Below are 17,985 nucleotides of genomic sequence, written 5' to 3' on the forward strand. Positions count from 1 at the left end.
GTTATTGCACAGAATTGAAGAAACCACCCATTCAGTGCTCCCAGAGAACAGTGAATTGATCAAGGAGCATAACATCATGAAAAAGGTGCTGCTTTACTGCAATGTGGATGAAAAAGGTTAAATTTAAACATGTTTTAAGTCAAAGTCGAATGTTCTTTTTCCAGTGGTTGAAGATGTCGTTCAGTGACTGGGAAATGTTCAGAGTGTTGCTGATTTCATTGCGGGAGCACGAAGTTTGCAACGTTTTCAAACCTGATGAGTCTACGAGCAAAAAACGAGTGTTTCTCCAGAGAAGGCTCAAAGGAACTCAATCAACGGAAACAAAGTATCATCGAGATGCAGTTGTCAAGAAAGAAAATACTACAAAGGCTCTGAAGGTCATCTGGTGTCTTGTCAGCTATTTTGTGAAGTCAAAGAAACATCAAGGAATGGAAGTTTATAGAGAATTTTTATTGGTTTTTTGAAAACGCGAGATCTGGAATTCTGGATGCATCGCTGCTTCTTTGAGGAAGGATGGAAGGTTTGTTTTCTTTTCTCTCCATTTATGGTTTTTGGCAAACCTGCGCTAGACGTTAACTGTTACCAATAAACATCCCTAGGGGCTGCTACCAACTTTAGACGAGTGCATTTGATGGCCACGTGCAGTAAAATTCGTAATTTTGGAATGCGGTTTGCGGCATCGTTTTTCTCGCGATTTTTTACATAAGAAATCGTTTTTAGATTTTCCAAAAGTCGAAATTTGCAAATTTTCGCAAAAATTCATGACTAAAACTATGGCCAAACTTCTCATATCGATATCTCGCTTATTTTTTAGAGTAAACTCGAGTTATTATACATCAGTGAACGCAGAATTTTACGCAGATTCCAAATCTGGGATTTAAATTCAGATCCGACAACAAATAACTGAGTTATGGCCGATCAAAGTTTCGGATAGTTGATTTTCATTTTTTCTCATTTTTCCCAATTTTCAAAGTTAAATATCTCGGAAACTATTAGAGATATTGAGATGCGGTTTGCGCCATCGTTTTTCTCGGCTCATTTTACGTTAGAAAAAGTGCTTAAAAGCCCAAAATTCGATAGTCGATTTTTCGCGAAAAAAAATTGCGACTCAAACGATGAAAATTTTTATTTTTTTTTATTTTTGGCCATAACTCCTAAACCGTTTGTTTGATCGATCTCAAATTGAGCCAGTAGATAGATTTTGAGCTCCTCTTTCGACTGATATATAATTCAATGCTATTAAACGTCATTTTCATTTTGAAAACATTGATTGAAAATCACCCCAAAATGACCACTTCCAAACAGTTTTTGGTCAATGCTTTCTTTATTTCGTAGGTAAACTCAATAAATTTTGACTCATTTTACGCAGAATCTCACGCTGAATCCAAATCTGGAATTTAAATTCAGATCCGACAACAAATAACTGAGTTATGGCCGTTTGAATTTTTGGGTTGTCGTCAGATGGCCAAATTTTTGAAGGTTCCAAACAATTCATGCTCGATATCTCGAAAACTATTTCAGATATTGGAATGCGGTTTGCGGCATCGTTTTTCTCGCGATTTTTTACATAAGAAATCGTTTTTAGATTTTCCAAAAGTCGAAATTTGCAAATTTTCGCAAAAATTCATGACTAAAACTATGGCCAAACTTCTCATATCGATATCTCGCTTATTTTTTAGAGTAAACTCGAGTTATTATACATCAGTGAACGCAGAATTTTACGCAGATTCCAAATCTGGGATTTAAATTCAGATCCGACAACAAATAACTGAGTTATGGCCGATCAAAGTTTCGGATAGTTGATTTTCATTTTTTCTCATTTTTCCCAATTTTCAAAGTTAAATATCTCGGAAACTATTAGAGATATTGAGATGCGGTTTGCGCCATCGTTTTTCTCGGCTCATTTTACGTTAGAAAAAGTGCTTAAAAGCTCAAAATTCGATGGTCGATTTTTCGCGAAAAAAAATTGCGACTCAAACGATGAAAATTTTTATTTTTTTTTATTTTTGGCCATAACTCCTAAACCGTTTGTTTGATCGATCTCAAATTGAGCCAGTAGATAGATTTCGAGCTCCTCTTTCGAATGATATATAATTCAATGCTATTAAACGTCATTTTCATTTTGAAAACATTGATTGAAAATCACCCCAAAATGACCACTTCCAAACAGTTTTTGGTCAATGCTTTCTTTATTTCGTAGGTAAACTCAATAAATTTTGACTCATTTTACGCAGAATCTCACGCTGAATCCAAATCTGGAATTTAAATTCAGATCCGACAACAAATAACTGAGTTATGGCCGTTTGAATTTTTGGGTTGTCGTCAGATGGCCAAATTTTTGAAGGTTCCAAACAATTCATGCTCGATATCTCGAAAACTATTTCAGATATTGGAATGCGGTTTGCGGCATCGTTTTTCTCGCGATTTTTTACATAAGAAATCGTTTTTAGATTTTCCAAAAGTCGAAATTTGCAAATTTTCGCAAAAATTCATGACTAAAACTATGGCCAAACTTCTCATATCGATATCTCGCTTATTTTTTAGAGTAAACTTGAGTTATTATACATCAGTGAACGCAGAATTTTACGCAGATTCCAAATCTGGGATTTAAATTCAGATCCGACAACAAATAACTGAGTTATGGCCGATCAAAGTTTCGGATAGTTGATTTTCATTTTTTCTCATTTTTCCCAATTTTCAAAGTTAAATATCTCGGAAACTATTAGAGATATTGAGATGCGGTTTGCGCCATCGTTTTTTTCGGCTCATTTTACGTCAGAAAAAGTGCTTAAAAGTCGAAAATTCGATAGTCGATTTTTCGCGAAAAAAAATTGCGACTCAAACGATGAAAATTTTTCAATTTTTTTATTTTTGACCATAACTCGTAAACCGTTTGTTTGATCGATCTCAAATTGGGCCAGTGGATAGATTTTGAGCTCCTCTTTCGACTGATATATAATTCAATGCTATTAAACGTCATTTTCATTTTGAAAACATTGATTGAAAATCACCCCAAAATGACCACTTCCAAACAGTTTTTGGTCAATGCTTTCTTTATTTCTTAGGTAAACTCAATAAATTTTGACTCATTTTACGCAGAATCTCACGCTGAATCCAAATCTGGAATTTAAATTCAGATCCGACAACAAATAACTGAGTTATGGCCGTTTGAATTTTTGGGTTGTCGTCAGATGGCCAAATTTTTGAAGGTTCCAAACAATTCATGCTCGATATCTCGAAAACTATTTCAGATATTGGAATGCGGTTTGCGGCATCGTTTTTCTCGCGATTTTTTACATAAGAAATCGTTTTTAGATTTTCCAAAAGTCGAAATTTGCAAATTTTCGCAAAAATTCATGACTAAAACTATGGCCAAACTTCTCATATCGATATCTCGCTTATTTTTTAGAGTAAACTCGAGTTATTATACATCAGTGAACGCAGAATTTTACGCAGATTCCAAATCTGGGATTTAAATTCAGATCCGACAACAAATAACTGAGTTATGGCCGATCAAAGTTTCGGATAGTTGATTTTCATTTTTTCTCATTTTTCCCAATTTTCAAAGTTAAATATCTCGGAAACTATTAGAGATATTGAGATGCGGTTTGCGCCATCGTTTTTCTCGGCTCATTTTACGTTAGAAAAAGTGCTTAAAAGCCCAAAATTCGATGGTCGATTTTTCGCGAAAAAAAAATGCGACTCAAACGATGAAAATTTTTCAATTTTTTTATTTTTGACCATAACTCGTAAACCGTTTGTTTGATCGATCTCAAATTGGGCCAGTGGATAGATTTTGAGCTCCTCTTTCGACTGATATATAATTCAATGCTATTAAACGTCATTTTCATTTTGAAAACATTGATTGAAAATCACCCCAAAATGACCACTTCCAAACAGTTTTTGGTCAATGCTTTCTTTATTTCGTAGGTAAACTCAATAAATTTTGACTCATTTTACGCAGAATCTCACGCTGAATCCAAATCTGGAATTTAAATTCAGATCCGACAACAAATAACTGAGTTATGGCCGTTTGAATTTTTGGGTTGTCGCCAGATGGCCAAATTTTTGAAGGTTCCAAACAATTCATGCTCGATATCTCGAAAACTATTTCAGATATTGGAATGCGGTTTGCGCCATCGTTTTTCTCGCGATTTTTTACATAAGAAATCGTTTTTAGATTTTCCAAAAGTCGAAATTTGCAAATTTTCGCAAAAATTCATGACTAAAACTATGGCCAAACTTCTCATATCGATATCTCGCTTATTTTTTAGAGTAAACTTGAGTTATTATACATCAGTGAACGCAGAATTTTACGCAGATTGCAAATTTGGGATTTAAATTTAGTGTCTTTATGATGTCATGGCTTTTGTAGTATCAGAGGAAGATGAACACCTAAAACTATTTGGTTTGTTTTAGTCGGAAAAAGAAATGAGCACTGAAATGTCCGACAAGCTGGCTGCGGTTACATCAGCATATAAAAACAACAATGATCTACAAGAATTGAAGAAGTCGTTAAATGAGATATTTTTGAGGAAGCGCCACTTGCGAAGGACTAACCTTGGCTCTTGGCTCTTGGATCAGTTGGAATTAGAGCAATAATCAATTACCATTAATTAAGAATGGATAGTTTCGTCCATTTCAGATTGTTTCCCTCGTCTTTTTTAGGTAAGCCAACAAACATGTTCCTAATGAAACTTTTTCACACTTTTTGCAAGAAGGAGGGAGAGTGTCGAGTTTGTGTTTTTTTATTTTATTAATACTCCTTTAGTTTAATTTGAGGGTATTGTTTTTTATCATTCTTCCTTATTCCTGCAAATGGTTTTGATTCAAAAATTGTAAGTTTTAAAAACAAAAGTTTAGCCCTCTGGTGAGAGGAGGCGTGAACTATCAACTTCGGCGTTATTCCGCTAGGTGGCTTTTATGGAAAAACTTCTCTCACTTTTCGGTGTAAATAAATACAATAAACTACTTAACTTGTTAATTTTAACCTCAGAAAAACGAATCTGAACTTTGATTTAAGATTTACGACTTTGTTAATATTTTATTTAATATTATTTATGGACTAAAGACTGTTGACGCATGTCCTAGCTTCTATGCTTCGTTGACAGATTGCTTGACGCGGGAAATTGAATTTTAAAATTTTTAATTTGCATTTTCTCAAAAAATCTTGCAGATAGCGAGGAACGGAGACCAAAAATGGATGTGGAAATGTTAAATTATGCCATGTGCATAGTTTCGTGTCGATCTGCGAACTTTCGCGTTTTTCGCCAAAAATAGTTCAAAGACTAAACATCATGGATTTTTGGCGATTTCGACAAAAAATAAAATCTCTTTGAAACCGACTTTTTCCATCAATTTGGACCTCAGGAACAAGAATCCGTCAAAGATTTTTCGATCAGACGCTCCGTTAATGTTTTATTAATTTTTCAAACTTTTATTTGGTTTGCAGTTTTTCGATGAAAATTAAAGCAAGAAAATACTCTTTTTATTAATTTTGTCCTCAGGAGTAAGAATCTAAAGTCTGATTTAACATTCACGACTTGGTTACGATTCTATTAATTATTAAAAATTATTGTGTCTCTATCTTAACGTATGTCTTAACTTGACTATTTTGACAGCACACATTGAGGTTATGTTCATGATTTAACAAGAAACTACCAGAATTCTTTACTGTTTACTTTCTCGTTCTTCTGGGCATGGTAGCAAAGAAATTACACAAGTTAAGAAGTTCATTTGAAGCTATTTAGAGTTGGAGTTGATTTGCAACAAATTGATGGGTCTTTATTGAAATTTTTAAACGCAGGTAAGCTGAAAACTGTTTGAATTCCAGCCTTGAAATGTTTCGTGGTATTTCCAGGTTCCAACTTCATTACCAGAGTTTATTATTAAAGAGACTGAATCGATGGATGATACCCATAGCCTAAGATGTCGAAAAGGCGGTTGTCGTCGCTCAACGCTGAAGGACTCTGCAAGTTATTGCACAGAATTGAAGAAACCACCCATTCAGTGCTCCCAGAGTACAGTGAATTGATCCATCACGAAAAAGGTGCTGCTTTACTGCAATATGGATGAAAAAGGTTAAATTCAAAGTCAAATGTTCTTTTTCCAGTGGTTGAAGATGTCGTTCAGTGACTGGGAGATGTTTCAAGTGTTGCCTTATTGCATTGCGGGAGCACGAAGTTTGCAATGTTGAGTCTACGAGCAGAAAACGAGTATTCTCCTCTAGAGAAGAGCCAAAGGAACTCAACCAATGGAAACAGAGCATCATCGAGATGCAGTTGTCAAGAAAGAAAATATGTACTACAAAGGCTCTGAAGGTCATCTGGTGTCTTGTGAGCTATTTTGTGAAGTCAAGGAAACATCATTTATTGGTTTCTTGAAAACGCGAGATCTGTTTGTTCAGGAAGGATGGAAGGTTTGTTTGTTTTCTTTTCTCTCCATTCATGGTCTCACCTTAATCTCTTAGTTGCAGCTTAACACAACTTTGTTGTCTTTCCTGTTGGTCAAGAAGCAGGCGCAATTAAAAGCTTTGCCGTGAAGAAACAGCAATTGACTGCACAGAGTAAGAAGAGTTTTTCAGGTGAGATAAACAAACATGTTCTTGATGAAACTTTTTTACACTTCTTGCAGGAAGGAAGATGGTGGAAGGCGTGATATTACATCAACACTCAACTCAGGCATAGGAATGATGCCGAAGAGAGGATGCGAAATCTCGAGGTTTTAGAGGCTAAACAACTCCGGACTGACCGGACTATCCAGATACTTTGGGTGACAGTGCGGCGCGCGCGCGCGCGCGCTGTCGACTGAAGAGTCTGTTGATTTCGCTCAAGGATGGAATCGAAAGCGATCATTTCTGTGTCGAAGCTCTTCGAAATCGGGGAAGACTCAAAACCAAACACAAGTTTAGGTTTGTGGTTTTTCTTAAACTAATTTTGTTGATTTAGGAGAAAACGTTGCCAGAATTCGCCGACGAAATAAGAAAGTTGAAGGCGATGATCGTCAAACACGAAAACAGAATTCGAGCGTTGTTGTCTTATCATTTCTAAACAAGTGCTCAAATCGTTTGCAATTTTCGCTTCTACTTAATTATTATGTCATTTTTTATCACCCCAAAGTGGCTCTTTAATATATATTATCTACGATTGTTAAATGTCTAGTTATAGAAGATTATAATATTTTTATGAAACAAATTTTCGCGAAAATTCATGATTAAAAAAACAATGCCAAACTTCTCATATCGATATCTCGCTTGTTTTTTGGTGTAAACTTGCGTTATTATACATCATTTTACCCATCGGCCACGGTGGATTATTCCCACGGACATTTACCCATTGTTAATCCCATCCTGATCTGAAGGCTTTGGATCACATCCCTTTGGTCCGTCCAGAGGTCGATTCTCCACCCACATCTAGCCCTTAAGATCTTGTACTTGAAGTTGGTATGGTTCCTAGCCTTTTTCTTTTTGGCGAAGTCAGAAACGCAGCTGCTGGTGGTGCTGATGCTAGTGACAAGTTGTCACGTTCCAAATGTTGCAGGTGAAGCGAGAGTTCCACGACTTCCGATGCACGTGACCTTGACTCCGCGGAAGCTTAGCCCTTCTTCGTTTTCACCGGCCTCATCTTCAGTCTCTCTGCCTCTTCGTGGTCCTCACCGCCCAAACACGGTACAAGAAATTCACGGCTTTCATCCAAGTCGTCTTCTCGGTTCTAATCCTCCTGAAATCAACCCAGAAAACTGAAAAACGATATTAAAATCCGCTCGGTTTCGAACAGTTTTCGCACCATCTTCGATCACGCAAGCAGTCCGCGAAGAGTGCAGCTCGTTTTACAGCGCGATCAAATCGACAAGAGGTACAACTTGTACACGTTCGAAATCACCACGAAAGTGCAAGCGGGGATTTTAAGGGGGGACACTTTTCAACAACGAGGTGGGGGGTTCAAGGTACAAGTCGGGTTAGACGAAATCGGCTGTCTCGCTTGTAGTAACAACAATTTAACGACGGTCAAAAGACCGAAAGAAGCGAGATTTAATGTAAGGAGTGTAGTCGAGGCGGTTTTCAACGTCTTTCTAAGTCCTGTTGTAGTTTTTAAGTAGAAACTTTGTACTCATTAATTTATTCATGTTAATGTTTGTGTTATTAATAAATTTCTTTAAATTTGCCGGTTCTTATTTGGGCTGTGTGTGATTGGTTGAAAACTAAACAGGTTTCTTCGCGACTGATATTTGAAATTTAATCGAAACCTTCTTAAAACATTTTTTTTTATTAATTTAGACTTCAGGAACAAGATTCTGTACTCTAAAGTCGGATTCAAAACGTAATTATAAGTTTACTTAAAATTAAAATTTGCAATGTGGGTAGGCAACCAATTATACACACATTATGCATTCATTTTTCGGTGTAAATAAATACAATAAACTACTTAACTTGTTAACTTTAATCTCAGAAAAACGAATCTAAACTTTGATTTAAGATTTACGACTTTGTTAATATTTTATTTAATATTATTTATGGACAGATCTGTTGACGCATGTCCTAGCTTCTATGCTTCGTTGACAGATTGCTTGACGCGGGAAATTGAATTTTGAAATTTTTAATTTGCATTTTCTCAAAAAATCTTACAGATAGCGAGGAACGGAGACCAAAAATGGATGTGGAAATGTCAAATTATGCCATGTGCAAAGTTTCGTGCCGATCTGCGAACTTTCGCGTTTTTCGCCAAAAAAAGTTCAAAGACTAAACATCATGGATTTTTGGCGATTTCGACAAAAAATAAAATCTCCTTGAAACCGATTTTTCCATCAATTTGGACCTCAGGAACAAGAATCCGTCAAAGATTTTTCGATCCGACGCTCCGTTAATGTTTTATTAATTTTTCAAACTTTTATTTGGTTTGCAGTTTTTCGATGAAAATTAAAGCAAGAAAATACTCTTTTTATTAATTTTGTCCTCAGGAGTAAGAATCTGAAGTCTGATTTAACATTCACGACTTGGTTACGATTCTATTAATTATTTAAAAATGGTATTGTGTCTCTATCTTAACGTATGTCTTAACTTGAATATTTTGACAGCACACATTGAGGTTATGTTCAAGATTTACTAAACTTATTTTCAGAGTACAACAAATGATTAACAACGATCCTGCTTGCACAAGAGACTACCAGAATTCTTTACTGTTTACTTTCTCGTTCTTCTGGGCATGGTAGCAAAGAAATTACACAAGTTAAGAAGTTCATTTGAAGCTATTTAGAGTTGGAGTTGATTTGCAACAAATTGATGGGTCTTTTTGAAATTTTTAAACGCAGGTAAGCTGAAAACTGTTTGAATTCCAGCCTTGAAATGTTTCGTGGTATTTCAGGTTCCAACTTCATTACCAGAGTTTATTATTAAGAGACTGAATCGATGGATGATACCCATAGCCTAAGATGTCGAAAAGGCGGTTGTCGTCGCTCAACGCTAAAGGACTCTGCAAGTTATTGCACAGAATTGAAGAAACCACCCATTCAGTGCTCCCAGAGAACAGTGAATTGATCAAGGAGCATAACATCATGAAAAAGGTGCTGCTTTACTGCAATGTGGATGAAAAAGGTTAAATTTAAACATGTTTTAAGTCAAAGTCAAATGTTCTTTTTCCAGTGGTTGATGATGTCGTTCAGTGACTGGGAAATGTTCAGAGTGTTGCTGATTTCATTGCGGGAGCACGAAGTTTGCAACGTTTTCAAACCTGATGAGTCTACAAGCAAAAAACGAGTGTTTCTCCAGAGAAGGCTCAAAGGAACTCAACCAACGGAAACAAAGTATCATCGAGATGCAGTTGTCAAGAAAGAAAATACTACAAAGGCTCTGAAGGTCATCTGGTGTCTTGTCAGCTATTTTGTGAAGTCAAAGAAACATCAAGGAATGGAAGTTTATAGAGAATTTTTATTGGTTTTTTGAAAACGCGAGATCTGGAATTCTGGATGCATCGCTGCTTGTTTGAGGAAGGATGGAAGGTTTGTTTTCTTTTCTCTCCATTTATGGTTTTTGGCAAACTTGCGCTAGACGTTAACTGTTACCAATAAACATCCCTAGGGGCTGCTACCAACTTTAGACGAGTGCATTTGATGGTCACATGCAGTAAAATTCGTAATTTTGGAATGCGGTTTGCGGCATCGTTTTTCTCGCGATTTTTTACATAAGAAATCGTTTTTAGATTTTCCAAAAGTCGAAATTAAACGTCGTTTTTACATTAAAAATAGTGATTGAAAATCACCCCAAAATGACCACTTCCAAACAGTTTTTGGTCAATGCTTTCTTTATTTCGTAGGTAAACTCAATAAATTTTGACTCATTTTACGCAGAATCTCACGCTGAATCCAAATCTGGAATTTAAATTCAGATCCGACAACAAATAACTGAGTTATGGCCGTTTGAATTTTTGGGTTGTCGCCAGATGGCCAAATTTTTGAAGGTTCCAAACAATTCATGCTCGATATCTCGAAAACTATTTCAGATATTGGAATGCGGTTTGCGGCATCGTTTTTCTCGCGATTTTTTACATAAGAAATCGTTTTTAGATTTTCCAAAAGTCGAAATTTGCAAATTTTTGCAAAAATTCATGACTAAAACTATGGCCAAACTTCTCATATCGATATCTCGCTTATTTTTTAGAGTAAACTCGAGTTATTATACATCAGTGAACGCAGAATTTTACGCAGATTCCAAATCTGGGATTTAAATTCAGATCCGACAACAAATAACCGAGTTATGGCCGATCAAAGTTTCGGATAGTTGATTTTCATTTTTTCTCATTTTTCCCAATTTTCAAAGTTAAATATCTCGGAAACTATTAGAGATATTGAGATGCGGTTTGCGCCATCGTTTTTCTCGGCTCATTTTACGTTAGAAAAAGTGCTTAAAAGCCCAAAATTCGATGGTCGATTTTTCGCGAAAAAAAATTGCGACTCAAACGATGAAAATTTTTATTTTTTTTTATTTTTGGCCATAACTCCTAAACCGTTTGTTTGATCGATCTCAAATTGAGCCAGTAGATAGATTTCGAGCTCCTCTTTCGAATGATATATAATACAAAGGTATTAAACGTCGTTTTTACATTAAAAATAGTGATTGAAAATCACCCCAAAATGACCACTTCCAAACAGTTTTTGGTCAATGCTTTCTTTATTTCTTGGGTAAACTCAATAAATTTTGACTCATTTTACGCAGAATCTCACGCTGAATCCAAGTCTGGAATTTAAATTCAGATCCGACAACAAATAACTGAGTTATGGCCGTTTGAATTTTTGGGTTGTCGCCAGATGGCCAAATTTTTGAAGGTTCCAAACAATTCATGCTCGATATCTCTAAAACTATTTCAGATATTGGAATGCGGTTTGTGGCATCGTTTTTCTCGCGATTTTTTACATAAGAAATCGTTTTTAGATTTTCCAAAAGTCGAAATTTGCAAATTTTCGCAAAAATTCATGACTAAAACTATGGCCAAACTTCTCATATCGATATCTCGCTTATTTTTTAGAGTAAACTCGAGTTATTATACATCGTTGAACGCAGAATTTTACGCAGATTCCAAATCTGGGATTTAAATTCAGATCCGACAACAAATAACTGAGTTATGGCCGATCAAAATTTCGGATAGTTGATTTTCATTTTTTCTCATTTTTCCCAATTTTCAAAGTTAAATATCTCGGAAACTATTAGAGATATTGAGATGCGGTTTGCGCCATCGTTTTTCTCGGCTCATTTTACGTTAGAAAAAGTGCTTAAAAGCCCAAAATTCGATGGTCGATTTTTCGCGAAAAAAAATTGCGACTCAAACGATGAAAATTTTTATTTTTTTTTATTTTTGGGCATAACTCCTAAACCGTTTGTTTGATCGATCTCAAATTGGGCCAGTGGATAGATTTTGAGCTCCTCTTTCGACTGATATATAATTCAATGCTATTAAACGTCATTTTCATTTTGAAAACATTGATTGAAAATCACCCCAAAATGACCACTTCCAAACAGTTTTTGGTCAATGCTTTCTTTATTTCGTAGGTAAACTCAATAAATTTTGACTCATTTTACGCAGAATCTCACGCTGAATCCAAATCTGGAATTTAAATTCAGATCCGACAACAAATAACTGAGTTATGGCCGTTTGAATTTTTGGGTTGTCGCCAGATGGCCAAATTTTTGAAGGTTCCAAACAATTCATGCTCGATATCTCGAAAACTATTTCAGATATTGGAATGCGGTTTGCGGCATCGTTTTTCTCGCGATTTTTTACATAAGAAATCGTTTTTAGATTTTCCAAAAGTCGAAATTTGCAAATTTTCGCAAAAATTCATGACTAAAACTATGGCCAAACTTCTCATATCGATATCTCGCTTATTTTTTAGAGTAAACTCGAGTTATTATACATCAGTGAACGCAGAATTTTACGCAGATTCCAAATCTGGGATTTAAATTCAGATCCGACAACAAATAACCGAGTTATGGCCGATCAAAGTTTCGGATAGTTGATTTTCATTTTTTCTCATTTTTCCCAATTTTCAAAGTTAAATATCTCGGAAACTATTAGAGATATTGAGATGCGGTTTGCGCCATCGTTTTTTTCGGCTCATTTTACGTCAGAAAAAGTGCTTAAAAGTCGAAAATTCGATAGTCGATTTTTCGCGAAAAAAAATTGCGACTCAAACGATGAAAATTTTTCAATTTTTTTATTTTTGACCATAACTCGTAAACCGTTTGTTTGATCGATCTCAAATTGGGCCAGTGGATAGATTTTGAGCTCCTCTTTCGACTGATATATAATTCAATGCTATTAAACGTCATTTTCATTTTGAAAACATTGATTGAAAATCACCCCAAAATGACCACTTCCAAACAGTTTTTGGTCAATGCTTTCTTTATTTCTTAGGTAAACTCAATAAATTTTGACTCATTTTACGCAGAATCTCACGCTGAATCCAAATCTGGAATTTAAATTCAGATCCGACAACAAATAACTGAGTTATGGCCGTTTGAATTTTTGGGTTGTCGCCAGATGGCCAAATTTTTGAAGGTTCCAAACAATTCATGCTCGATATCTCGAAAACTATTTCAGATATTGGAATGCGGTTTGCGGCATCGATTTTCTCGCGATTTTTTACATAAGAAATCGTTTTTAGATTTTCCAAAAGTCGAAATTTGCAAATTTTCGCAAAAATTCATGACTAAAACTATGGCCAAACTTCTCATATCGATATCTCGCTTATTTTTTAGAGTAAACTCGAGTTATTATACATCAGTGAACGCAGAATTTTACGCAGATTCCAAATCTGGGATTTAAATTCAGATCCGACAACAAATAACTGAGTTATGGCCGATCAAAGTTTCGGATAGTTGATTTTCATTTTTTCTCATTTTTCCCAATTTTCAAAGTTAAATATCTCGGAAACTATTAGAGATATTGAGATGCGGTTTGCGCCATCGTTTTTCTCGGCTCATTTTACGTTAGAAAAAGTGCTTAAAAGCCCAAAATTCGATGGTCGATTTTTCGCGAAAAAAAATTGCGACTCAAACGATGAAAATTTTTATTTTTTTTTATTTTTGGCCATAACTCCTAAACCGTTTGTTTGATCGATCTCAAATTGAGCCAGTAGATAGATTTCGAGCTCCTCTTTCGAATGATATATAATACAAAGGTATTAAACGTCGTTTTTACATTAAAAATAGTGATTGAAAATCACCCCAAAATGACCACTTCCAAACAGTTTTTGGTCAATGCTTTCTTTATTTCGTAGGTAAACTCAATAAATTTTGACTCATTTTACGCAGAATCTCACGCTGAATCCAAATCTAGAATTTAAATTCAGATCCGACAACAAATAACTGAGTTATGGCCGTTTGAATTTTTGGGTTGTCGCCAGATGGCCAAATTTTTGAAGGTTCCAAACAATTCATGCTCGATATCTCGAAAACTATTTCAGATATTGGAATGCGGTTTGCGGCATCGTTTTTCTCGCGATTTTTTACATAAGAAATCGTTTTTAGATTTTCCAAAAGTCGAAATTTGCAAATTTTCGCAAAAATTTATGACTAAAACTATGGCCAAACTTCTCATATCGATATCTCGCTTATTTTTTAGAGTAAACTCGAGTTATTATACATCAGTGAACGCAGAATTTTACGCAGATTCCAAATCTGGGATTTAAATTCAGATCCGACAACAAATAACTGAGTTATGGCCGATCAAAGTTTCGGATAGTTGATTTTCATTTTTTCTCATTTTTCCCAATTTTCAAAGTTAAATATCTCGGAAACTATTAGAGATATTGAGATGCGGTTTGCGCCATCGTTTTTCTCGGCTCATTTTACGTTAGAAAAAGTGCTTAAAAGCCCAAAATTCGATGGTCGATTTTTCGCGAAAAAAAAATGCGACTCAAACGATGAAAATTTTTCAATTTTTTTATTTTTGACCATAACTCGTAAACCGTTTGTTTGATCGATCTCAAATTGGGCCAGTGGATAGATTTTGAGCTCCTCTTTCGACTGATATATAATTCAATGCTATTAAACGTCATTTTCATTTTGAAAACATTGATTGAAAATCACCCCAAAATGACCACTTCCAAACAGTTTTTGGTCAATGCTTTCTTTATTTCGTAGGTAAACTCAATAAATTTTGACTCATTTTACGCAGAATCTCACGCTGAATCCAAATCTGGAATTTAAATTCAGATCCGACAACAAATAACTGAGTTATGGCCGTTTGAATTTTTGGGTTGTCGCCAGATGGCCAAATTTTTGAAGGTTCCAAACAATTCATGCTCGATATCTCGAAAACTATTTCAGATATTGGAATGCGGTTTGCGGCATCGTTTTTCTCGCGATTTTTTACATAAGAAATCGTTTTTAGATTTTCCAAAAGTCGAAATTTGCAAATTTTCGCAAAAATTCATGACTAAAACTATGGCCAAACTTCTCATATCGATATCTCGCTTATTTTTTAGAGTAAACTTGAGTTATTATACATCAGTGAACGCAGAATTTTACGCAGATTGCAAATTTGGGATTTAAATTTAGTGTCTTTATGATGTCATGGCTTTTGTAGTATCAGAGGAAGATGAACACCTAAAACTATTTGGTTTGTTTTAGTCGGAAAAAGAAATGAGCACTGAAATGTCCGACAAGCTGGCTGCGGTTACATCAGCATATAAAAACAACAATGATCTACAAGAATTGAAGAAGTCGTTAAATGAGATATTTTTGAGGAAGCGCCACTTGCGAAGGACTAACCTTGGCTCTTGGCTCTTGGATCAGTTGGAATTAGAGCAATAATCAATTACCATTAATTAAGAATGGATAGTTTCGTCCATTTCAGATTGTTTCCCTCGTCTTTTTTAGGTAAGCCAACAAACATGTTCCTAATGAAACTTTTTCACACTTTTTGCAAGAAGGAGGGAGAGTGTCGAGTTTGTGTTTTTTTATTTTATTAATACTCCTTTAGTTTAATTTGAGGGTATTGTTTTTTATCATTCTTCCTTATTCCTGCAAATGGTTTTGATTCAAAAATTGTAAGTTTTAAAAACAAAAGTTTAGCCCTCTGGTGAGAGGAGGCGTGAACTATCAACTTCGGCGTTATTCCGCTAGGTGGCTTTTATGGAAAAACTTCTCTCACTTTTCGGTGTAAATAAATACAATAAACTACTTAACTTGTTAATTTTAACCTCAGAAAAACGAATCTGAACTTTGATTTAAGATTTACGACTTTGTTAATATTTTATTTAATATTATTTATGGACTAAAGACTGTTGACGCATGTCCTAGCTTCTATGCTTCGTTGACAGATTGCTTGACGCGGGAAATTGAATTTTAAAATTTTTAATTTGCATTTTCTCAAAAAATCTTGCAGATAGCGAGGAACGGAGACCAAAAATGGATGTGGAAATGTTAAATTATGCCATGTGCATAGTTTCGTGTCGATCTGCGAACTTTCGCGTTTTTCGCCAAAAAAAGTTCAAAGACTAAACATCATGGATTTTTGGCGATTTCGACAAAAAATAAAATCTCTTTGAAACCGACTTTTTCCATCAATTTGGACCTCAGGAACAAGAATCCGTCAAAGATTTTTCGATCAGACGCTCCGTTAATGTTTTATTAATTTTTCAAACTTTTATTTGGTTTGCAGTTTTTCGATGAAAATTAAAGCAAGAAAATACTCTTTTTATTAATTTTGTCCTCAGGAGTAAGAATCTAAAGTCTGATTTAACATTCACGACTTGGTTACGATTCTATTAATTATTAAAAATTATTGTGTCTCTATCTTAACGTATGTCTTAACTTGACTATTTTGACAGCACACATTGAGGTTATGTTCATGATTTAACAAGAAACTACCAGAATTCTTTACTGTTTACTTTCTCGTTCTTCTGGGCATGGTAGCAAAGAAATTACACAAGTTAAGAAGTTCATTTGAAGCTATTTAGAGTTGGAGTTGATTTGCAACAAATTGATGGGTCTTTATTGAAATTTTTAAACGCAGGTAAGCTGAAAACTGTTTGAATTCCAGCCTTGAAATGTTTCGTGGTATTTCCAGGTTCCAACTTCATTACCAGAGTTTATTATTAAAGAGACTGAATCGATGGATGATACCCATAGCCTAAGATGTCGAAAAGGCGGTTGTCGTCGCTCAACGCTGAAGGACTCTGCAAGTTATTGCACAGAATTGAAGAAACCACCCATTCAGTGCTCCCAGAGTACAGTGAATTGATCCATCACGAAAAAGGTGCTGCTTTACTGCAATATGGATGAAAAAGGTTAAATTCAAAGTCAAATGTTCTTTTTCCAGTGGTTGAAGATGTCGTTCAGTGACTGGGAGATGTTTCAAGTGTTGCCTTATTGCATTGCGGGAGCACGAAGTTTGCAATGTTGAGTCTACGAGCAGAAAACGAGTATTCTCCTCTAGAGAAGAGCCAAAGGAACTCAACCAACGGAAACAGAGCATCATCGAGATGCAGTTGTCAAGAAAGAAAATATGTACTACAAAGGCTCTGAAGGTCATCTGGTGTCTTGTGAGCTATTTTGTGAAGTCAAGGAAACATCATTTATTGGTTTCTTGAAAACGCGAGATCTGTTTGTTCAGGAAGGATGGAAGGTTTGTTTGTTTTCTTTTCTCTCCATTCATGGTCTCACCTTAATCTCTTAGTTGCAGCTTAACACAACTTTGTTGTCTTTCCTGTTGGTCAAGAAGCAGGCGCAATTAAAAGCTTTGCCGTGAAGAAACAGCAATTGACTGCACAGAGTAAGAAGAGTTTTTCAGGTGAGATAAACAAACATGTTCTTGATGAAACTTTTTTACACTTCTTGCAGGAAGGAAGATGGTGGAAGGCGTGATATTACATCAACACTCAACTCAGGCATAGGAATGATGCCGAAGAGAGGATGCGAAATCTCGAGGTTTTAGAGGCTAAACAACTCCGGACTGACCGGACTATCCAGATACTTTGGGTGACAGTGCGGCGCGCGCGCGCGCGCGCTGTCGACTGAAGAGTCTGTTGATTTCGCTCAAGGATGGAATCGAAAGCGATCATTTCTGTGTCGAAGCTCTTCGAAATCGGGGAAGACTCAAAACCAAACACAAGTTTAGGTTTGTGGTTTTTCTTAAACTAATTTTGTTGATTTAGGAGAAAACGTTGCCAGAATTCGCCGACGAAATAAGAAAGTTGAAGGCGATGATCGTCAAACACGAAAACAGAATTCGAGCGTTGTTGTCTTATCATTTCTAAACAAGTGCTCAAATCGTTTGCAATTTTCGCTTCTACTTAATTATTATGTCATTTTTTATCACCCCAAAGTGGCTCTTTAATATATATTATCTACGATTGTTAAATGTCTAGTTATAGAAGATTATAATATTTTTATGAAACAAATTTTCGCGAAAATTCATGATTAAAAAAACAATGCCAAACTTCTCATATCGATATCTCGCTTGTTTTTTGGTGTAAACTTGCGTTATTATA

General features: G+C 35.4%; 2 protein-coding genes across 2 annotated transcripts; both read left to right on the forward strand.

The window, feature by feature from the left end:
* Positions 1–4,502, forward strand: LOC148178106 (uncharacterized). The gene is made up of 3 exons (XM_088032809.1): positions 1–116; positions 165–520; positions 4,420–4,502. Exons 1-2 carry the CDS (start codon positions 102–104, stop codon positions 462–464), a joined length of 315 nt encoding a protein of 104 aa, XP_087888935.1. The 5' UTR covers positions 1–101; the 3' UTR covers positions 465–520; positions 4,420–4,502.
* A 4,971-nt stretch (positions 4,503–9,473) lies between these two features.
* On the forward strand, positions 9,474–15,202 carry LOC148178107 (uncharacterized). The gene is made up of 3 exons (XM_088032909.1): positions 9,474–9,589; positions 9,638–9,993; positions 15,122–15,202. Exons 1-2 carry the CDS (start codon positions 9,575–9,577, stop codon positions 9,935–9,937), a joined length of 315 nt encoding a protein of 104 aa, XP_087889035.1. The 5' UTR covers positions 9,474–9,574; the 3' UTR covers positions 9,938–9,993; positions 15,122–15,202.
* Positions 15,203–17,985: the final 2,783 nt, after the last annotated feature.

The sequence above is a fragment of the Gnatocerus cornutus genome, chromosome 3 (genome assembly GCF_029298725.1).
Source record: "Gnatocerus cornutus isolate USDA-ARS CGAHR chromosome 3, icGnaCorn1.1, whole genome shotgun sequence".
NCBI classification, from domain to species: Eukaryota; Metazoa; Arthropoda; class Insecta; order Coleoptera; family Tenebrionidae; genus Gnatocerus; species Gnatocerus cornutus.